The following is a 23,935-nucleotide window of genomic DNA, read 5'->3' as shown; positions in this document are numbered from 1 at the left end:
CAAAGATAGACCTGTTTGCGACAAAAGCCAACACGCACTTTCCGCGCTTCTTCTCCCATTTCCAGTGTCCGGGAGCGGAAGGAACGGATGCTCTTCGCTGCAATTGGCCTCGCGGCCTCCTTTATGCATTTCCTCCTCTTCCACTCCTTCCCTGTCTTCTAATCAAGATCATAGAAGAGGGGGCGGAAGTACTGCTCGTGGCGCCTCACTGGCCCCGGAGGTCGTAGTTCGCCGACTTGGTCAGCCTGTCGGTGTCCCCGCCGTGGCAGATTCCCCCGGAACAGGTCTCCCTCAGCCAAGGGGCCATTGTCCATCCGGAGCCCCAGTGGCTGCAGCTGGCCGTTTGGCACTTGAGGGGGACCGGCTAAGGGCTGAAGGTCTATCAGATGATGTCATCCACACCATTCAAACGGCTCGGCTTCCGTCGACGACTAGGATTTATGATTCCACTTGGGCTACATTCGCCCAGTGGTGTGAGACATCAGGACTCGACCCTGTTACTGCTCCAGTGGCACGGGTGCTGGACTTTCTGCAGGGGGGCGTTGGGAGGGGTCTCGTCGCCAGGTGGCGGCCTTGTCTATCATTTGGGCCGGCGACCCTTCTCTTCCTCTCAACAAGGTTCCCAGGCTGCGCTGCTTCCTCAAAGGCGCCTCTAACATCCGGCCTCCACCGTTATCTGACATGGCAACTTTCTGTGGTGCTACAGGCACTCACGGGGCCACCGTTTGAGCCTCTCCAGACAGCCTCTCTCAAGCATCTTTCACTAAAGACTTCTTTTCTTATCGCCATCACCTCCGCCCGTCGGATCTCGAAGCTGGCGGCTCTGTCTATGCGCCAGGACTTGCGTCGTCCATTCCGACAGGGTCGTTTTGCCGCTTGATCCGACCTTTCTCACTAAGGTCAACTCCTGGTACCACAGGGCGCAGGAGGTTGTCTTGCCGAACCTTTGCCCGCATCCTTCCCATCCGAGCAAGTGCAAGTGGCACAAACTTGACGTGCGACGAGCACTGAAAATCTACGTCCATCGCACCTCCGATTTCCGGAAGTCCGAGGCTCTCTTTGTATCTTTCCAGCCCGGGTCGCTGGGAAAGAAGGTCTCTTCGTCCACGATTGGCAGATGGCTCAGAGCCTGTATTGCATCTGCGTACGAACTACAGTCGAGAGCGGTTCCTCTCTGAATTACGGCTCACTCTACGCGCAGTGCGGCGACTTCTGCAGCTTGGGCCACGCAAGTGCTGATCGAGGAGATCTGCAGGGCAGCCTTGTGGTCTACACCGTCTCCGTTCATTAGACACTATAAGCTAGACACGTTTGCTTCGGCTGAGGCGGCCTTTGGCAGGCGGGCGCTGCAGGCAGTGACTTCTGTCGTACCCTGTGACTCTGATTCTGCCCGCCCAGATGGACATTAACTTGGGTATGTCCCACATCTTGGACTCTCTAAGCAGTGTGCAGGAGAACGACCATTGGTCTTACCTGAAGGGTCCTTCTCTGCACACTGCGGGAGAGTCCAACCCACCCTGGTCTGTCCGGGGTTACGGATCGTCGTGTCAACACGGTTCCATTCTACGGTCGTCTTCAGCTGCATCTCCACGGCCAAAGTGTCTCAAATTTCTGGGGATTAGGCACGCCTGGAGGCGTGGCCAAGGAAAAGTCTTTCCTCAATTCCAGGGCAACCAGACTGAAATAACCCACAGCTTGGACTCTCCCGCAGTGTGCAGAGAAGGACCCTTCAGGTAAGACCAATGGTCGTTTTCTTTTTTTCTTACCTTTTACATTCCACCTACAAAATATTATATGATCCTACATAAATGAGTTAGTTAAAATAACCTCCAATTTTACTGTGTTTTGTAGCACTGAACACATATTACAAGTACCCCTTGACTTTCAGCAGTTCATTTAGTGATCATTTGAAGTTATAACACAGTGAAAAAAGTGACAGTCATGTTTTTCATACTTAAAACCATTGCGGTATCTCCATGATCATGTGACCAAAATTCAGATATGTGGCAACTGACTCACATTTATGATGGTTGCGCTGTCCCAAGGTCATAAGTAAAATCAATGGATAAACCAGATTCAATCAACATCTTTGTTATTAATTTAACAATGGCAGTGATTCACTTAACAAACAACTGTGGCAAGAAAGGTCATAAAATGGGACAAAGCTTACTTAACGTGTAAGTTGTGGGCTCAATTGTGGTCATAAGTTGAGTATCTGTATCTGATACATAAGTTGAGTATCTGATGCTTAGTAACAACCTAATAGCAACTTTGTAGCACAATATCCATGATTCCCTTTTTCAGGGGGGAAAAAAAATACTTTACCCATCCTGTTTTCTAAGAATTAATGAATAAATGAAATGAAATAACTCAAAGATGTATCTTTACAGAGATATTTCACAAAACGTGCAGTATCCCAGGGTCCCACGGTCCCTTTTGTGACCTCGTGACAAGCAAAGTCAATGGGGAAGTGAATTCACTTAAGAATCATGTCATAATTGCTGCAGTGATTTGCTTAACAATTATGGCAAGAAAAACTGTAAACTGAGACAAAACTCACTTAGGAACTATCTTGCTTATCAAAGGAAATTTTGGGTCAATTGTAGTTGTAAGTTGAGGACAACCTGCGTATATTTCTTTGCAGAAATAAATTGCCAGTTAAGTCTACATTGACATGCTTATGAATCCCATAGGATTCTAGAGAATCCTTGCAGAATTTCTAGTTGATTTAATTGGAACCACTGACTCTACCATAGCCATTCAGTACTTAGGTTATTTCATTTAATTGCTTCCTACTTAAATCAGCCCTTATGTTCTCTGGAGAACAAAGGCAATGAAGCAGGTGAGATTATGATTAGGAAATAAATGGGGGGGGGGAAATCCCAGGTGGAATCCGATACTAGATTTCGTATTTGAGATACTCACTGCTGACGTATTGAAATAATAATGTCTTCTTTGATAGTGTTTTGTTCAATAATACCATCTAGTGAAATTTCTATATGGCTTGTTATCTAGGTGTTTTGGATGCTTAATCTGTCATGTTTGTAGCAAAATAATGATTATAAAGACTGTCAACCAAGATTGGCTGTAGTAATGTCAAATTCTACATTTTTTATTGAATTAAGTTTTTGAGGTGGTAAGCAAGGTGTTCGAACAATTACAGGGCAGGTCAATCATTTGCCTGGTCTTTACTGTTGTCATAGGTGACAGTTCAGGAAAAAGATGGAACGGCTATGTATTTTTCTTAGAATGCTCTTTAGTGTAATCACATCATTATATTCTTTAGGATTAGATTCTATTAGAGTTAGAGACATTTTGGCAGTAATTCTATTCATGCCTGAAGAGTTTATTCGCGTAAGACTACTGCTCAGCTCTTTTGGATTTTATGTATTTATGTAATAAATATGTAAAAACCGGATGAAATCCAATAACCTTGCCAATCCAGACAAGTCAGATACTTCGAATAGAGAAACATCTGCTAAATAAAATGATTTTTATCTCACGCTGGAAGAAACTTAGCTAATGAAATAGGATTTATTGATCTCTCTTTTCCGATAAGAGCAGATATGTTTCTGTTGCAACTTTTATCAAATTGGGTTAGTGTACTAGTGATGATTATACTTAAGCAAAATTATGTATTTAGTATCCATGCCTTGTAAAATTAGATATTGTAAGTATTGTCTATATTAGTCTCTTCAAAGATTATTTGTAAACTTCAGTATAACTTGTGGCTTCTAAATTGCTAATTGGACTAGTATTATGGCTGTATTATGCTAATTGCAACTATTGTGCCAAAACTAAGTGTACTTTAAGTTGAAAAACTAATGTATTTGTATTCCCTCTTTATTATTTTAAAAATAACCTGAAGTGGTAAACATTTCGAACACACTTTTCTCCTCCTTTTTCCCCAGAATAACAGCCGTGTGAACTGTGTTAGGCTGAAAGAGAGTGAATGGCCCAATCACTCAGCTGTGTTTGGCTGAGGAGGGGATTAGAGCACATAGTCTCCCACTTTCTATCTTGTTTTCTAAAACCTCTAGGCCAAACTAGCTGTTATCATTCATCACTAAATGATACAGTTGTAAAGTGTGACATAATATGATAGCTAGAAAGATAATATAGTTGGATAGATAAATAGTCAGCAATGAACACAGCCACCTAGTCGCTTATAGCAACTAGGAGACATGCTTTTTCTGCATGGTACCTACCTCTGAAACATCCTTCTTCCAGTTAGGATGGCTCTGCCTCTTTTGGCCATTTAGAAGGACTTCAAGACCTGGCAGTTTACCAGCCCTGGGAATCTGAGGGTATGAAGGGCCACATTTCTTTCTGTAGTTATGTTGACACTGACAGATTATAATATTACTTGGCTACTATTTGTATTTAATATCTTTCTTATATTGTGTTTTATCAGTTTTAATTGTTTTTATTATGATTGTTCGCTACCCAGAATCACTGATTTGAAATGGGAAACATATAATTAGAATAAGCAAATAAATAATTCATGGCTATTGTGGAAATGTAGTGGTTAGGCTTCATGTCAGTGTAATGCTGTTTAGTTTCCAAACTGCATTTAGGCTAATACCTAATACATGCCTTCTTTCACTGTCTTTCCTTTTCTGTTTGTTGTAAAGCTAGCAATATTATATAGGTTTCTACAGATACTTTTTTTGCTTCCTGCTTTTCATCTCATGAAGAGATGAAGATAGTTGCCCCTCCCGAATGATGAATGCATGTTGGTTACTGTTTTTATTATATGTGTCTTTGTTATTGTCTGCATTTCCCCTTCCCTGATTTTATGTGAGCCGCCCTGAGTCCCCTCAGGGAAAAGGGCGGCCTACAAATGTCAATAAAATCAAAATCAAATCAAAATCAAATCTCTAATTTCTAAACTGATTCTGCACTTCTGCTACTAACCTGCAATTAGAAAATATGCAAGGGCATATATATTAATAATAAGTAATGATTGGAGTTTTAAGAACAATTTTAAATTTAGTTAATATAAAGAAGAATAGAAATTTATCACATCAATATTTTAATTATTGATAAAAAAAATTTTTTGTTAATTTTTTTTATTTTGTTTTACATATATGTATCAATGCATGAAGAGTGTGGGACTTGGGTGTCATACATCCTGATACTAATAAAACTAATCATAGTTATTACATTCAACCAATTTATATATTTCTAATAATAATACACATGTTATAGTCTTATCATTATTTGATTATTCAACTATCCACTAATATTCCCCCTTTCTCTTGACCCTATCTCTATCCTTTTAATCATGTCACCCTTTTATTAAAAGGCGTTTTCTTTCTATCCTACCTAACTTCTAATCATACCACCATTCTAAGAAAAAAGGGAAAGAAAGAGAAGAGAAAAGCGAATCAGAACAACAACAAAAAAGAAAAATCCTTTCCTTCTATCGTCTCTTGCCCACTTCAGACTTTGGTTGCTATGCTTTTTTTTTTTACTTACATCCCATATTCCTCTCTTGGATCTTTATCTCTGTCTGCATCTACTCTTTGGCTATTCAATCTAAATGTTTCTTCCATCACTACCCTCTTGCCTAGCTTCCAAAATATCTGCCCAAACCCTTCTCTCCCTTTCGAAGGTATCTTCCTATGTCTCAAATTCTCTTTTCAACTCCCTTAAGATATTTTCCCACTGGTTTAATTCATCAATCACTATTATTTTTATTACTATCTCCTCCTTATTTTCTTCTTTTGTTCTTCAATTCATTATTTTTTCCATTTCTCCTTTTAGCTCCGTTCTTTTCTGAGCATCGATCTTTACTCATCAACCCTTGTATAGTATTTTCTATTTTTTCTGTAATCTCCTTGAACCCTTTCTTCCTGCTTTGGAAAATCAACACCATCTCCTTCAAAGTTCTACTCATTTCTTCCTTGTTAATCATCTTATTTTGTGTTAAAAATTTAATATAATGTTCAGGGATCACTTTATTTAAATAACTTCCTTGTTCTCATATTTAAGTCTCCAGTAGTCATGGGGTAGTTAGATGTAACCCATTAAATATTTTCACAATCCTTCGTGTAAGTATTTCCAGAGTTGTATAGTTTCCTTTTGTCAGCAGTCTCAGATTAAATTTCAGTATTGCCAATAATCAATCTTATTTTAGTCTTTCAATTGTAATTTTAATAATAATTCAATTGTAAAAGCAGAATATTTTTAAGCAAATACTTCTAGTATTTTAAAATGCCTTCCCATTACTACATCTTCCCAGTTTAAGAGTCCATTTTTTCTTTTAATGTATTGTTTTTCTCTCTTTAAGTATTTTCTTTCCGGTCTGGGTTTTTTTCAGTATGCTTAATCACCGCTTTAAGAAATAGTTCTGAGAAAATAGTTCTATATTAGTCCTTGGGGTTAGGTTTTAAGTGAAAATGAATTATCTCCCCCAGTTCCAATCACGGTTTACCTACTTCGCTCCGGTACCAGTCTTAGTTGTTCCTCAATTGTCCCAGCTTTGTTGCAGCTATCTTTAGGCTGCCTCTTCTCCTCGTCGCAGCAGAGAGCAAAAAAGCAACCTGTGTTAGACAGGAGACCTGTGATTCTCTGTGACCTTATAGGACACTCCTTTTTGCTTCACTGTCTCTACACGGTGGCTTTGCCTCCTTTCGGACCTCACCAAGGGGGAGAACTCGGCACAGGAGTGTGGAGATCCATCCCTTGTGTCTGATCTCACAGCAATGTCTACCAGAAGTCAACAGAAATTGTATTTTGTTGAAAGTGCTTTTGAGGAGGATTGGTTATATTCTGACTTGATTTCAAAATAGTTTATGTAAACTTTGAAGAATAGTGTATAGTTTATGGCCAATTGCTATAAGCAAAGGATTCTTATCAAGAATATAAATCCAAATAATTTTGGATTCAACACAACAGACCTTTTTTTAGATTCTGAAAATGTAACATTAAAACGTACATTTTTCTGGAAGTATTCAGGAAATACTCAGTTTTGATATTATGTTGGCAGTATTTTTCCTAATGGATTACTTTCATCCCTGTGAAAGTCTACTTAACTTTTACTTCTAATTATCTCAATGAAAAGGCCAAAAAAAAATAAATCCTGACAATATGTTTTTATGAAATAAATTCTGGTATAAAGACTTTATCTGATGCTCCATGAGAGTTATGTCAAATTAGAAAATATTAGGCAAGAGTTTATACTTAGATGTAAACATAAACCTGTTTTTTTCTCTCATTTTATTTCAGACCAATCTTTCCATATGGGGATGGGGAAGCCTTGTTGTTCTGCTTTTTCTAATTACATTCGGACCATTTGCTATATTTTACTTCGCATTTTATATCCTCTGCTCTGTGGGTGGGTAAGTATATCATTTGATTTGTTCATCATGGTGAAGAAATGTTAAAATTAAGATTGACAATATGATTATCATTGTTATCATTATCTCTATTACTGTCGTTATTCTATTAAATTAAATTGACATGTCACCTAACTCCCAATAAATCTGAAAATATAGGATTGTATGAGATTATAGATAATGACCAATAGTTTGAATTGCACCTGAAGCAAGCTGGTGACCGGTGTAACTTATGAAGCTGTGATGGTTATAGGGGCATTATTGCTTTCTGAATGGGCTGAAACTTGTGATCTTCAAGGTCTGCCCCATGTAAAGTATGTTATAGTAGTCATGTCCTGAGATAACTAGGGCTTGAGAGTCTGTCTGAAGGGAATGAAGCATCAGATGAAAATATATAAAGGCCATTCTCCTAGGCGCTGCTTGGAGTGTCCAAGCATGGGTTAACTTCAGCTTGCTGCCCAAGGACTGAGTTCAAAGTTTTTGTAGCCACGCCTCCTGCTCCCGTTAGAGGCTCAGTTTAAAAAACTCAGTCACCCTAAAAGGATGCAGTTGGGGAGATACAGTTCTTGGATAGCAAGTTGGACTCTCCAAACAGTCTAGTGTAGCCTAATTTTTTATTTTTGTTGTCAATGGATAGTTTAGGAAGCATTAGGGTTTTATTATTTTTCCCTGCAAGTGAAAACTTTCTCATACAGCCTTCCTGACGTGCGGAACAGGCAGCTTGGAGTGAGGCTGCCTTCGGCGACCACTGCAGTTGAGGCACCACTGGGAGGCTCGTCAGTGGCTGTTGGCGAGCTCAGGGGGCAGGTAGGAAGGCTAGGGAACCCCCAGATGCTGTCGGAGGACTGTTTCTAGCCCTGGAGGCTCTACTGAGCTATCCATCCGGATTGCTGTCAGTTCCCCGGTGCCGCTCCAAAACTGGCGGAGATGATTTTGAAATGAAAATAAGTGGTGCGCTTTATTTCCCAGCCATTTAAAATGCCGCAGCCTGGCTTCCAAAGCAGATTGCCGCTGGGAGGGCGTTTAACATCAGAATCTTGTTCTGGAGCTCCAGGCAGGTTCCCCCCTCCCCAGGAAGAGGGGAATTTGGCTTTGCTGTGGCCATTCCCCATTTTATTACAGCGCGGATCTGCGGGCACACTGAGACTTTCCAATTTGGCGCCAAAACTTTGCACCACTGTTGCTCCTTGTCTGGCCCTTCCCTCAGAACTGTGACTGCATAAGGGCTCATCACTTATATCCCAGGCACTTCCAAGGCTTAATTATTCAACGTGCCTGTGTTACAACTTGGAGTGGACCATGGCCAGCAATAGTGTGGCTGAAGTCAGTGATCAGACAGGTCCTGCCAAGGGGGACAGTGCAAGTCGCCCTGCAAAAGGGAAGCAGCCCAAAAACAAGACTTCCAAAGCAGAAGAAAGATTGGCTGAGAGGCGACAAAAGGTATTGGAAAGGCAGTTTCAAAGGACACGATCTGCTCAGGAGCAAACTGCCCATGCCAGGGAGGCACCACCAGCTGAGTTCCTGCAGCTCCTTCCGTAATTGCCAACCAGCAGATAGATTACCATCCCTGGTAGAAGAAGGGGATTTTGGTTTTTGGCCCAATCCTTCTAGGGCAGCTTTCAGGTCCCTTGCCTCCTCCCTTGAGGAGGATTACATGGAAGATGCCTGCTCTCTGTTGGAAGAGGAACACTCCTCCAGAACCTAGAACTGGGGTCACATGCCCTTCTCAGGATCCAGGTTCTGAGTTGTCCCCTGCAATGCAGGAGGTGGTTGCATGCGTGATTTCGCAGGGCATTGCAGATGGCATCCAGCAACTAGGCCTCACCTTGCCTCCCAATAGCCGAGCCAGAGTTAAGGTGCGTGCCGCTGCCGCTCAGGACCAACCTAGCAGGGCCTCTCCTCAGCTGTCAGCTAGGCGCCCCAGACCTATCTGAGGAAGAGAATCCGGCTCCTGACACCCCTGCCTTTTCGGGGTTATTCAAGCCTTCCATGTTTAGGGCCATCCTCACTAAGGCGAGAGCTTCATCTGTCCAGATGAGACTCCCCGCTCAATCCGATAAGAACAATGCCACAGAGCAGGGTAATAAGGAAACTGTTGGTTCCTCAGATCCAGGCCCTGGGCTCTTCAAGGAGAGCAACCTCCTCAGGATCTGGTTCCACTCCCCAGCTCTTTCTGGGTCTTATCTTTCAAAATATTTTATTCAATTTTCACATTCCATTTGCAATCATTTATATACAGGGTATTTACTATAAGAAAAGAAAAAAAAAGAAAAAGGGAAAACGAACAAGTAAAAAGGAAACACAACTCATCATTCACAACCCCACCTCCTCCATACACCCCATCTACCCCCTCCAACTTTCCTTTCTCCCTCTAACACTCCCCTCCTACTTCCCTTTCCCCTCAAACCTTCCTTCTCCCCTTACTCCCCAGACACCCTCCTTACATTCCCCTTACTCCTTACATTCCCCTTACTCCTTCCTTACTCCTCCCTCTTCCTTCCCTCTACCTCCCTCCTTGGTGTATGCCTTTATTCGAGTGTTGTTTGATCTGATAAAAGTAAAATGAACCAAGGAAAAAATAATAATAATAATAATAAAAAGAAAAAAGAACCACCGTATATAAATACATTCTTGTTCTTGTTAAAACTATGTTAACACCCCCCCACCCCACCCCCCACAATCCCCATCCCTAATCCTCCCGACTTCCCAGGGCCCACACCTGGCACTACCTTCTATCTAAAATATCTTGTATACATATGGATTAAAAAATAAAAGTAATATATCAAAAAAAAAAAAGAAAAGCAGAGAAGGAAAAAAAAAAGAAAAGAGAAAAGAGAAAAAAGAAAAAAAAAGAAACCACTCTTTGTGTTGATCTCAGCCCCCCATCTTTATCTATGCTTAAATAGTATAAATCATTCTATCTATGTTTTATTCTCATCTCTTACTTCTTTGCTATTTACCCCGACCTTCTGTAGGCTCTCCCGTTCCCTTCCTAAACCTCATGATCCCTTCCAATAAGATTTAAGCAGCGTGGATCATGCCATATATTCAAATATAACTTTACAGACAAGTAATCAAACTTTCCCTTCTAGTAAAATTTAAACAACGTAAATGATCTTTCTTTACCCCTTTTTCAAACAATAATTCAAAATAATCTAACCAGATTTCCCCTTCTTAGTAAGGTTAAGCAGCGTAGATCAGATATTACCTTACACAGGAATCAATTTCTATCTTAAGATAATTCCAACCGACTTCCCCTTCTAATAGGATTTAAATAACTTAGTTCATTCCACATGTATTTTACCCTCATCCCCCACTTGTCTGATATTTACCACTATCAAATTTATACTACCATTTGTTTAAGATATAACTCAGAGCGATTTGTAGCATGAATCATTCCACATATTCCAATAATACTTTCAGCAAGAGTCAGTTAACCTTCTATTTTAAGGTAGTCGCTTCTAACAAAGTTTAAACAACATAAATCATTCCACATTCTTTTTACAGTTATCTTAAGATAATCCCAAGCGGCTTCCTGTTCTAATAAGCTTTAAACAACGTAAATTTTGCCCTCTTCCCTTGCTTGTCTGGTATTTACCTCAAAGAACGTAGTTCATTTCACATGCATTTTACCCTCATCTCTTGCTTGTCTAATATTAACCACTATCAAATTTATACTAGCGTTTATTTGAAAAATAACTCAGAACTATTACAACCAACTTTCCCTTCAAATAAAAGTTAAATAGCATGGATCATATTCAAATAATACTTTCGGCAAGAGTCAGTTAACCTTCTATTTTAAAATAGTCCCATCTAACAAAGTTTAAACAACATAAATCATTCCGCATTCTTTTAACCACTATCAAATTTATGCTAACGTTACTTTAGAATCTAGCTCAAAGTAGTTTCACCCAGCTTTCCCTTCTGATAAAAATTAGTCCACTTTTTCTACCGGAGAGAGGTCTCAAACCCCCATTCAGTCCTCAACTTTAGGAAGTCTTTTGAAGTATCTAAATTCTCGATCTGCGTTCTTCTGCTTCTCCGAGGGAGGAGGGGCTACCCCCTCCATCTTGCAGCCGCATGGCCAGCCGTTTGCTTTCTCCTTCCGCTTGTCTCTCCTCTCTTCCAAGCGCGTCAGGAAGTCCCGCCTTCAGAATCCTACAATAGAAATCTTGAGCCTCCGAAACAGAATTAAGACGAAATCTTTGATTCTCAAATGTAACCGTGATGCCGGCAGGGGCCTCCCATCTGTATCGAATCTGTTGACTCCTAAGCTCTTTAGTTAAAAAAGTGTAATCCCTTCTTGCTTTCAACATCTGGAAAGGTATATCTTTGAAGACAATCACGTCCTGGTCATCAACTCGGAGACTGTTATTATGAAACTTTTGCACAATCGCGTTTCTAGATTCTTTTGTAGAGAAATGTATAATTATGTCCCTCGGGAGCTGTCGCTGTTCCGCTATCAATGAGTTCTGGCGATAGATTTTCCGAATCTGCCCATCAAAGTTAAATCCCGGGCTTCCCAGCGCATGGCTGAAGGCTTCAGCAAAGGTCTGTTTCAAATTCTCTTGCTCCTTTTCACGGAATCCTCTGACTCTTATTGAAAATGCCTTCCTATCAAAATTTAGCACCATAAGCTGTTCTTCGTTATTTTTAATTTTTTCTTGTAAAATTTGAATATTGGTGGTCAAGTTAAAATTAGCCTTCTCCAGACTTTCCAATTTGTTCTCTATTTCAGCAGAGTAATCTGACAGGGCAGACACGGCTGCAAACGTATTCACCTTCATTTGATTAACTTTAGATTTTAGATCATCATAAAGTTGCAATACAAATTCCTTAATTTCTTGCTTAAAGGTATTAAGTATTTTAAAGAGATATTCCTGTGTTAAAACTTCTCCAGTAGAGGGCGTAGGAGACAAAGGCTGTGTTTCCAAAAAAGATTCTTTAAATTCTTTAGACACATTTGTAGCAAGACGCTTCTTTGATCTGGGTGCCATAATAAATAAACAAGTAAGCAGCGCTTCGCTCCCCTCTATTTCCAAAGAAAAAGAGTTTGTTTTGTTAAGGAGCGGTCTGCAGGAAGATAAACCCGGCTAAGTACATCCAGTAATCATCCACGGAGAGAAATCGCCATTTTGAAGTCTATTTAAACAAAGAAGTCTTTAAGACGAATGGTGCTGGTATTTAAGATAGTAATAAAAGCATAAATCTCACAGGGGTGGTACCCTCCCGTATCAAATCTAGCTTGAGAAAACTTTGTTTTGTCCTGGGGGGGGCTAGCCTGTCTGGGGCTGCCAAAAAAAAAAAAAGGCAGCTGAGAAGAACTGGCCGGAGATAAAAGCTCCGCTTCGGCTGGATCTAATCTCTTCCACAGCCAAAAAAAAAGAAAAAGGCTGTGGCTTACGAATAGACCCTAGTCTACGGAGCTATCCTCCCTGCCCCTTTCTTAGCCAAAAAGGGGTGCTATCTATGATCTTATTTAGATATACAGACCAGATCTCTGAGGAGCTCGGTGGAGCCCTCCTCGGCAACAGGCCACGCCCCTCTTTCTGGGTCTTATCCAGCACCAATGGGCCCAGCCCAGGTCTATGGCTAATCCCAGTGGGGTAGATAAAAACCTCTGTTCGATGGAAAGTAGCATTGAGGACTTTCTGAAGCTTTCTCAGGTAGATGACCCCATAGTGGCCCTAACCTCGAATTCGATCATTCCAGCTGATCGGCTGGAGGGATTCAAGGCGGAGGACAAGAGGGCGGAGAAGGCCTGTCATAAAACTCATCTGGCCACTGCATAGGCCATGAAGGCCTCCTCTTCATACTTTACTAGGGCAGCCTTGTTTTGGCTTCGTAAGCTGCTAGCCAACCTTCCAGCTGGCGACACTAGATCACGCCAGGACATCAACAAAATTATTGCAGCAGTTGAATATTCAGCTGACGACTCACTTAACACCACCAAATTCTCCTCTAGGACCCCGGCCTCTAATGTGACTTAGTGCCGATTGCTGTGGCTCCACCATTGGCAGGCAGACATGGAGGCAAAGTGGAAGCTGGCTTCAGCTCCCTTTAAGGGCGGCAAGCTCTTTGGTGAGGCCTTGGACTCTGTCTTAATTGAGTCCAAGAACAAACGCAAAGTGGTGGTTACAAAAAAACTGGACCGCAAAGGCTGTTCCTTTTTTCGTAGGCAGCCCTTTCGGACTGCAGTCTCTCCTTCCGGGGGATTTACCAGACCTTATTCCCAAACACAGGACCGCTCCCATGACAGGGCTTCATTTAGGGACAAAAACAAGCTGCAGGATATCCGCAGGTCCTTTAGAAGGGGGTTCTCCAACCACTCCTTTCGAAGAACCAAGTGACCATCACCGGTCCCCTCTCATAGCCTGCAACTCTACGCCGATCAGTGGGAGGTGACAACAACCGACAGTTGGGTCTTGAACACGATCTGTTACGGACGTACCCTGGACCTTCTCTCCTTACCTTCATGGACATTCATCTGCTTTCCCCTTCTGAAATCTGCCCACAAACGACAACTGATGTGGGCAGAGATCAGGCATTTGCTGGACATAGTGGCCACCGAACAGGTACCGCAGGGTCAGGAGGGCAAAGGATTTTACTCGATCCTCTTCCTCATTCCCAAGGCCTCAGGAGGGGTGAGAGCCATACTGGACCTCAAGAAACTTAACATCCATTTAGCATACAAGCACATCAAGATACAATCAGTCCAGGCCATCTTGGGTTGCATCAGGCAGGGCAACTTCCTGACGTCAATCAACCTGAAGGAGGCATACCTAAACATTCCCATTCATCCAGCACATCGAAAGTTTCTGAGGTTCCAATTTGCAGACCAGGATTTCCAGTACAAGGCTCTACCCTTCGGCCTCTCATCGGCTCCCAGGACATTTACCAAGCTTCTAGCCGCTGTCGCTGCATGACTTCTATCTTGTCCAGTGAGACTCGTTTGTTATCTGGACATCATCTTGCTGATGTCATCATCCAGGGAACAGGCATGTCGGGATCTCAGCGTCACTATCCGCATAGTCGAACAACACTCCAGAATCTGCAAGGTATTTCTCACACAAGAACGAGCTTTATCTACCTTGGTGACCTCCAGGTAGCTACCTTGGCTACGCAGTTGGCAGGTGGGCAATAAGTCCAAATGGAACCTGGCATCTACCCCGTACACAAGGATCAATCTTTGGTGAATCCTTAGACCCGATTTTCATAGAGAACAAAGACAAGAAGAAGGTCTTACCCACTAATGCTAGGGAAAACACAGGACTCCCGACTCCCGACCGGGCTCATACCATAAACCTTCTTACAAGCCCCCTAAGCTGGAGTATCAGCAACATAGGTACTTTCCCTACTGATCTGACAGGCAGGTTGATCGCCCTTACTACCAGGATAGGGGTAGTTACCAGGGCCAGTCCAGGCAGTCCTTTCATGAGGGGAGGGGCAGCTGCCCCTTCCATAAAGGGAAATGACTCCAACCCGAGTCTTCCCATAGGTGGCCGCCTGGAACTGTTTGCGGATCAATAGGATCAGATAACATCAGATACCTGGGTCAGGTCCACCGTCAGTAACGGCCTATGCCTGGAATTTCTCTCTATGCCCACAATACTCTTCAGGACCTTTTCTCCGTCTCGGGACCCAAACATCGCTTGAATAGTTATGATTTTCACTTCTAAATAGTTATGATTTACTCAATTGTATTTATTTAAAATTTGCTATGAGCAATGTTATGAAATTATAATAATTTTCAATTCCCTCTAGAGTAACAAAGCTAATTTTAAAGGCATTAAGGAAAATTTAATTCTACCAACTGTGCTTCTTTAATAACAATGTTTTTAAATAAAATGTTTAGCATCCTAATGGAGCAGTTGTAGGAATAACCTTAGAAATATGCATATATGAGTAGTTGTTCATTCTGAAAGTCACTACATTATCTCAAAGTTTGTTATGTAATTTATTTTTTGAGGGGCTTTGTGGTAACACTCTTGTTTGGAAAAACTAATTCTGAGAAGTACCTCGAACAGTGTGAACACTCCTTTCTTCCTCCAATCTCATTTGGCATTAATAAGGTAAGCAACAAAAATAAAAGCTGTAGTCCTCAACTTAAGACTACAATTGAACCCAATTTTTCTGTTTTTAAGAGACAATTTTTAAGTGAATTTTGTCCCATTTTATTAATTTTCTTGCTACAGTTGTTGAGTGAATCACTGCAGTTTTTAAGTTGGTAACACTGTTAAGTGAATCTGGATTACCCATTGACTTGCTTGGTCCTGTTTGTTTGTTTATTTATATCCTGCTTGATTAAAATCTGGAAAGACCACTGAGGAAGTAATAACAATTGACAAGAAAAAAAAATGTTTGTTTGTATCCCACCTCTATTAAAATTTGAAAAGACCATTTCATAGCGGTTATATTGTAAAACTTAATCTTTGTTCAAATTTGTATTTATGTGAAGTAAAATTGCAAGCTTATAAAACTACAATACAAATTAACTTTGTGTGTTCTTTTCCAAAGTGCATAGAAGAAATGAAAGAAGAAAGCAAACCTATTAAGATTGATAGGAGGTTAACTGGTGCCTATATAATTGATGAACCTCTGCAGCAAGTGAGTTGAAAAACATTGATTTTTTAAAAGTTTATTACTCTAATGTTCTGTGAGTTCAACTATTAAATGTAAATATTTTGACAAGAAAATAATCTATTTAAATTGTACAATATATAATTTATGTTACAAGTAACATGAATGCCATGTGCAGCATGAAATACCTGTTCTTTTCAAACCTTGAATGGAAGATTCACAACATAATATAAAATATACCCTCTCCTGAATGTTTTTAACTTTACCCAAAAGTCTTTGACTCATGAATGTCTTGAATGTATATCTCTTGTCAGCATTTGTCTCTGTCAGCTCCACTCCATTACATAATTAGGAAAGAAAGACTAAGAGACTCCATGGGTTGGAAATCAAAAGTACTTTTACTAATTATAAATGGTAAGCGAGCAGTAGCGAAGCAAAGTCTGCTTAATTAGGCGCGAAAGCAATTGATATATAGAATAGCCCGTTCCCCCCCCCTTAGGATCATAGCTCCAGTCCAATCATAAGTCCTTCAAGTGTCAGGTGTGAGATAACTTCAAAAAGACAGGCCGAAAGATGGAATGTCGAGGCGGGAAACACACACGCATGCGCAATCCCAACATCTGGTACATCCTAGAACATTCCTCCAGCACATCAATTAACCCCTCCCAAATACCAGCCCCCCCCTTCCCGTTTCATGGCAGCTGAAGCAACAGCAAGGCAGAAGCTGACATCCGGCCGTCCCCCGGAAAAAAGGCTGTCAGGCCTGGAAGAAAAAAAAACAAACAAACAAAATAGACAAACGACAAAACACAAAAAGAAGAGGGAGGGGAAAAAAATCAAGGCTTGTCGGGATAAGCAGCATAAAATTTGTGTAACAGGCGGGGCGCACGAACGTGGGATTTATCAACCCATTCCGTGTGGGAGGGGGGAAAGTGCTTCCAAGCCACTAGGTATTGGATGCGATTACGGTGCCTGCGGGAATCAAGAATTTCACGAACTTCAAAATGATGTTCCCCATCAATCAGCAACGGAGCAGGTGGAGGGTCAACTGGGGGGCGTAAGTGGGAAACCCGAACAGGCTTGATGAGGTTGATGTGGAACACCGGGTGGATTCGGTTGAGGTGTTTGGGCAATTGTAAACGAACAGAAACAGGATTGATGACTTTCACAATAGGGAAAGGGCCAACATATTTGGGTCCTAATTTCTTTGACTTCTGCGTAGTGTGCAAGAATTTCGTGGACAAATACACCAAATCCACAGGGCGGTATTCATAGGGCTGAGAGCGTTTTTTATCGGCTTGCGTCTTATGGGCCTTATGGGCAGCGTCCAAAGTGGAAAGAGTCAGAGGCCAAATGCGACTGAGACGCTCACTCCAGTCCGCAACTGAAGGAACTTGTGGTTGGTCAGTAGGCAATTCGGGAATAGGAACAAAATCTTGGCCGTAAACGACCCGAAAAGGGGTGAACCCCGTGCTGGAGTGAACCGAGTTGTTATAGGCCACCTCAGCATGTGGTAACAAGTCGACCCAATCGTCTTGTTGATAATTGATGAAACAACGTAAATATTGCTCAAGGACGGAATTCGTACGTTCACAGCCACCATTAGTCTGAGGATGGTAGGCGGAGCTAAGGCCCTGGGCGGACCCAATGCGTTTGAGAAATTCCTTCCAAAAAGTAGATGTGAATTGGACCCCACGATCGGAGATAATACGGTCAGGCACCCCATGCAAACGGTAGATGTGTGAAATGAACAGTTTAGCTAATGCCTTGGCAGAAGGAATTTTGTGACAAGGCACGAAATGAACTTGCTTGGAAAACAAATCAGTGACCACCCAGATAACGGTATGCCCCTGGCTTTCAGGAAGCTCAACAATAAAGTCCATAGAAATCTCCTTCCAAGGGGCAACCGGGCGAGCGACGGACTGGAGTAGTCCCTGCGGTTTCCCCGGTGGTTTTTTGGCGGTAGCGCAAACTGGGCAACTGGCCACATAAAGTTCAATGTCCTTTTTTAAAGAGGGCCACCAGAACTGTCTCTTCACGAGATGCAAAGTTTTTACGAATCCAAAATGACCCGCCAATCTGGAGTCATGAGCGCGACGGAGGACGACAAGCCGTAGGGATGCGGGGATGTATAATTTAGCACCAATCCACGGTAGATCGTCCCTCATGGTGCACTCGTCCCGATGGTTCAGAAACCAGTCGTCTTGAGGAAGAGCTTTTATAAGGTCAGAAAGTAGATCTTGAGGCACTTCCCTCTGAGCTTGGGTCTGTTGACGTGTGAGTACCGGAGCTGCCAGGAGCGGTTGGACGACACTCAGTTTAGAGCAATTATATTGAGGTAATCTGGACAAAGCATCCGCCATGAAGTTTTTCCCGCCCGGGATATACTTTAGAGTGAAATTGAAACGGTTGAAATATTGGGCCCATCGCATTTGTTTGGGGGAGAGACGACAAGGCGTCCGCAACGCCTCCAAGTTCTTGTGGTCAGTCCAAACCTCAAATGGGTGTTTAGCGCCTTCTAGGAAATGGCGCCAAGTAGCGAGGGCCCAACGGACCGCGAAAGCCTCCTTCTCCCAAACCACCCAACGCCTCTCCGTCTCAGTGAGTTTCCGGGAGGTGTATGCGCAAGGCTGCAAGTTACCTTGGTCGTTGGCTTGTAGCAGAATGGCTCCTACGGCGACATCACTGGCATCAGCTTGGACGACGAAAGGGCGGTCGAGATCAGGATGTTTAAGAACTGGTTCAGCGGCAAAAAGGCGTTTAAGTTTCTCGAATGCCGCCTGGCATTCCATGTTCCAGTCCAAAGGCTTATTAGGTTTAGGCTTCGGGTCGCCTTTCGTCTTGAGCAAATTAGTAATAGGGAGAGCAATCTTAGCAAAAGAGGGAATGAATTGACGGTAGAAATTAGCGAAACCCAAAAATTTTTGCAATTGTTTACGAGTTTTGGGCGCGTCCCATTCAGTGACGGCCTTCACCTTTTCAGGGTCCATTTCAATGCCATCAGGGGAGATGCGATAGCCCAGATAGTCAATTTTAGTTTGGTGAAACTCACACTTAGACAATTTGGCATAAAGGTTAGCGGCACGGAGTTTTTTCAAAACAGTGCGCACCAGAGTGACGTGGTGGTCATAACTGCGAGTATAAATGAGGATATCGTCCAGGTACACGATAACGCCCTTGTACAGATGATCGTGCAAGATCTCATTAATAAGTTGCATGAAAACAGCAGGAGCTCCTTGTAGGCCAAAAGGCATAACCCGAAACTGGAAGCAACCAAGAGGGCAGTTGAAAGCAGTCTTCCATTCGTCCCCTTCCTTAATGCGTACTCGGTAGTAAGCTTCTCGGAGGTCCAATTTAGTGAAGATGCGGCCCTTCCCTAGCTGTGCCAACAAGTCTTTCATCAATGGGAGTGGGTAGAGGTTCTGAGTTGATACAGCGTTAAGATTTTTAAAATCACAGCATAAACGAAGAGAACCATCTTTTTTTTCACGAAACAGTACAGGGGCAGCCACTTTGGGTCGAGCAGGTTCAATGAAACCACGTTTCAAATTTTTGTCAATGAAAGAACGCATCTCCTCCATTTCCCTGGGCGACATGGAGTAAATCCGGGGTTTAGGGAGCTTAACCCCGGGTAAAATGTCTATGGAGCAATCAGTAGGCCTGTGGGGGGGCAGAATGTCCGAAGATTGTTCGCTGAAGACTTCCTTAAGATCCAAATATTCTTTTGGAATTTTCTCCTCTCCTGCAATCCTCTCCTGCCCTCCAGCGGCCACTTCAGGAACGTCAGTGATAGGTTGGTCCGGAGAGCCCTCCCCCACTGGAGGCACCTTGGAGCGAACGCGTAAGCGGCCTGTCCGCCAATTTATGTGAGGGTTCCACTTCCGGAGCCATGGGATGCCCAAAATGAGTGGCCTGTCCATGCCAGGTGCGACCACAAAAGAGATTAGTTCCGTATGGATACCCATTCTCATTTCCAAAGGCTCCGTAAAAAAATGGGCGCCCCCCCCCCCGCAATGGATCCATCTATTTGGCAAAACACAATTGGGGTTTTCAAAGTGCGCAATTTGAGGCCTAATTTTTCCACCATGGCTGGGTTGATCATGGATCGGGAACAGCCTGAATCAAGTAAGGCCAGGAGGGCGGCAGGTTGCCCCTCAGGAGGAACTTTTAACTCAATAGGGATTAGCAGGGGCCCCTTGTTTGAACTCACCCAGTGAGGCGATGTGTCGTCATCGGAGTCCTCCGAAGAAGAGGAGTTAGCGTCTGCGTCGCCCTCTAATGGCTGGGCAAAAGGAGGGGGGTTGGATTCCCCAGCGAAAGCCGTTTCCTTCTTCTTCTTCTCAGGGTCTCTGCCAGACTTTTCCTCACGTTTGGGCGGGAGTTGAGCAGAAAGGGGTAATTTAGCACGACATTCGGGGGCGGTGTGCCCTAATTTGCCACAACGAAAGCATGTTAAAGGCCTGGAGAGGCCTGAAGGGGGCCCCCTCGCTTCACCTCGTCGTTTGAAGAGCGATTGAGTGGCTGGAGGGGGGAGGGACTTGGCAGCCCTCTCTTTCCGCTTCCTTCTTTCTTCTTTAGCATAACGGAGACGGGTTAAGTCGAGTTCAGCGTCCGCTGCATGCTCAAACCATGTGATTAAACGTCTAGGCAGGTTACGATTGACACATTGCTGATAAATGTCAGCATTTAATCCTTCAGCAAATTAGTCCAGTAGGGCGTCCTCCCCCCAGCCTCTCATGTATTGTGAAAGACACTGAAATTCCTGGATGTATTGGGCGACAGGTCTATCTTCTTGTTCAAAGGTTATAAACTTCAATTTGCTCCGCTTCTCAGTTAACGGGTCATCAAAACGTTGGCGGAAAGCCTCCATAAAGCGGTTGAAATTCCCCAAGAGGGGAGAGCCAGACATATGCAAAGCAGTTGACCATTTAGCAGCCTCACCATCTAATGACAAAAGAACCATTCTGACCCTCATGATGTCAGTTTCAAAGTCTCGGCCATAAATCTCCATGTAATTAAACACTTGCATAAGAAAAGAGGCCAGGCTAGCAGAATCACCATTGTAACGCACAGGCAAGGGAGGGATTTTAGCCATCCGATGTCTTCGGGGGGGAGGCCCTCCTTGGTCAGCAAAACCTCTAGCCGCAGGGGGTGAAGCAGGCCGAGGGGGAGGGGGAGATGGCGGGCGTGGGTAACGTTGCCAATTTTTCTAGTCTCTTTCCTCCTCCCCCTTTCTTTCCCCCAAGTATGTTTGACCCCAATAATCAGGTAATTCACTCCGCTGGGGTTTTCTCATGGGCCCCTGGTGCTGCCAGATTCTCCATTCTCCTTCATCGCCTCCCCTTCTTTCCCCAAAGTACCTTTGGCTCCAATAGTCAGGGAATTCACTCGTCTGTGGTTTTCTCACGGCACCCGGCTCCAGCGCTGGTTGTCGGGGTGGTCTTTGGGTGAGTCCAGCATTCCAGCTTGTCTCTGTCTCTCTTTGTCCCACCGAAGTTGACCATCGGGGTGGGGGGGGGGAGGTTCAGACTGGCTGGAAATTTGCAGTTGAAATAAATCTTCGTGTAAGGAGAGGTCAGGCGGGCTGGGCTCGTGTAGAGAAAGGTCGGGAGGTCCTACTCCACTGGAATCCGCACCTCCAACGGCCCCCTCCTCCTCTCTGATCGGAGAAGACATTATCTCCCTTCTCGGTAGACGTAAATCTCCTGGAAAGGTTTTTTTTTTTCAGACTTTGCTTCTTGTCAGCTCCACTCCATTACATAATTAGGAAAGAAAGACTAAGAGACTCCATGGGTTGGAAATCAAAAGTACTTTTACTAATTATAAATGGTAAGCGAGCAGTAGCGAAGCAAAGTCTGCTTAATTAGGCGCGAAAGCAATTGATATATAGAATAGCCCGTTCCCCCCCCCCCCTTAGGATCATAGCTCCAGTCCAATCATAAGTCCTTCAAGTGTCAGGTGTGAGATAACTTCAAAAAGACAGGCCGAAAGATGGAATGTCGAGGCCGTTGATGCAGGCGGGAAACACACACGCATGCGCAATCCCAACGTCTGGTACATCCTAGAACATTCCTCCAGCACATCAATTAACCTCTCCCAAATACCAGCCCCCCCCTTCCCGTTTCATGGCAGCTGAAGCAACAGCAAGGCAGAAGCTGACAGTCTCTCTATTGTCAAGCTAGGATGATGATACTGATAGATCTCACTTAATGACTACTTCAGGTAGCAATTATTTGAAGTTACAACAGTATTGAAAAAGTAACTGCAACTAATGCCCATATTAATGACATTGGCAACATCTTTATATATCTGTCTGTCTGTCTATGTCTCTCCCTCTTTTTTTCTCTCTCTTGTCCTGTGTTGATCAAAATAGTTAGCATGACTTGTCCTGTGCCTGATACACGCACACACATCCTTTTTGTCTTCTTCCACTTTTTACATTGGTAGAGCTGAGAGATTAAACAAGCAAACTATTGTTGAGCTGCCTTCCTGGAATTTCCTATCTGGTGCTAACCACAAGTTAACAAACTCAGCTTTGTGACCTTAGCTGACTCCCAGTTGCTGCTTGTAATTGACAAGATTTTAATCAGTGTTATACTTTCAATATACTTTCAGTTCCTAAACTGCTTGCAGCCAAGAGCATACTATGTAGTCAGCACCAACACATTTTTTCAGTATGTGTTCTGCATTGCATGTTTGCTTATTCTCTTGTACTCCCATCCTGTCCCATAAATATAAATGCAAACATTAATTCTCTTCTTGTTAATTATCCTAACTCCAAATTGGTCTGTAGGACACCTGAAAAAGTTGGGAAAAATAGAAAAGCTGAAATAATATTGTAAATATTATAAAACAGATGCAGTTATGTGATTTTCTGCTTAGTGACAGTATCATTTAGCAATCAAGCGTGTGGTCCCAATTCGATTGTAAAACAAGGGATACCTATATTATAGTAATATTTGTTTTCTACTGAGGTTATGTTGTGAATCACTTTTAGCTTTTTTGTCTTCAGACTCTCTGATCTGGTGTGTCGGGGAGAGATATTATCTCTGGTCTATAGTTCTGCTATTAGTTTTGATTCCAATCTTGGTTAATACATCTAGCAAAGATAGATAGCAAAATTATGCGCTCACAAACACGCGTGCACACATCATGATCCTCTGCTTATATTATTACTAGTGCCAGTTCCTCTCCTAAGCTTACTCTCAGAATTGTTGCTGTTACTATTTAGGATTTGTTTTGAAAAATTAATTGTTTTTATAAAGGGGTATTTCAAAACTAATAGCAGAACTATTTACAAAACATAAGAACACTTGTGTACAATTATAAGGCAAGTGTGTATGTTGACCAGTGGTGGGTTTCAAAAAACTTTGCAACCAGTTCTATGAGTGTGGCTTATTTTGGGGCGTGGCTTGACAGTCATGTGACCGGGTAGGACTGGCTTGGCAGTCATATGTCCAGGTAGGACTGGCTTGGCAGTCATATGACCAGGTGGGAATAGCTTGGCGGTCATGTGATGGGTGGATGTGGTCAATTTAGTCGTCCATTTTGCCAATTTAACAGTCCATTAAACAATACATCAGCCTTCCCTTTCTATTCTTTTTAATACTACATGAAATTTTTGCTCTAGTTTTTATTATTATTATTATTAGGGCACAGAGGTTGGCAGTGCCTGGGGATTTCTGGGAATTTCTCCTCTGTGTTAGAGGCACTAAAATAACCAAGATGATATAAGGTCTCCTCTTGGACCAGGGGGTTGGACTAGATGACCTCTGAGGTCCCTTCCAGCCCTGGATTGCTGTGTTGCTTCAAAGCATCCTCTGAAGCTGCGTCTAGTGCCGGGTTTGTGGTCTTCCTTCCTTTCCTTTCTCTCTCTCTCTCTCTCTCTCTCTCTCTCTCTCTCTCCCTCCCTCCCTCCCTCCCTCCCTCCCTCCCTCCCTCCCTCTATCCATCTATCCATACCTCATTCACTTTCCCTTCGCTTCCCTCTTTCTCCCTTCCTTCCTTCCCTC

The 23,935-nt window shown here is 43.0% G+C and overlaps 1 protein-coding gene across 3 annotated transcripts in view; it reads left to right on the top strand.

Moving 5' to 3' along the window:
* Window positions 1–23,935, top strand: part of SNX13 (sorting nexin 13) — a 114,113-nt gene that overhangs the window by 30,884 nt on the left and 59,294 nt on the right. For all 3 annotated transcript variants that reach the window (XM_032234938.1, XM_032234936.1, XM_032234937.1), the window contains exons 2-4: window positions 7,234–7,346; window positions 15,313–15,415; window positions 15,861–15,950. In XM_032234938.1, the coding sequence (XP_032090829.1) occupies window positions 7,234–7,346; window positions 15,313–15,415; window positions 15,861–15,950 (306 nt within the window). The remainder of the gene's footprint in view (window positions 1–7,233; window positions 7,347–15,312; window positions 15,416–15,860; window positions 15,951–23,935) is intronic.

Source organism: Thamnophis elegans, chromosome Z (genome assembly GCF_009769535.1).
Source record: "Thamnophis elegans isolate rThaEle1 chromosome Z, rThaEle1.pri, whole genome shotgun sequence".
NCBI classification, from domain to species: domain Eukaryota; kingdom Metazoa; phylum Chordata; class Lepidosauria; order Squamata; family Colubridae; genus Thamnophis; species Thamnophis elegans.
Note: the sequence above shows the minus strand (reverse complement) of the source record. Positions and strands in the feature narration are given on the sequence as shown.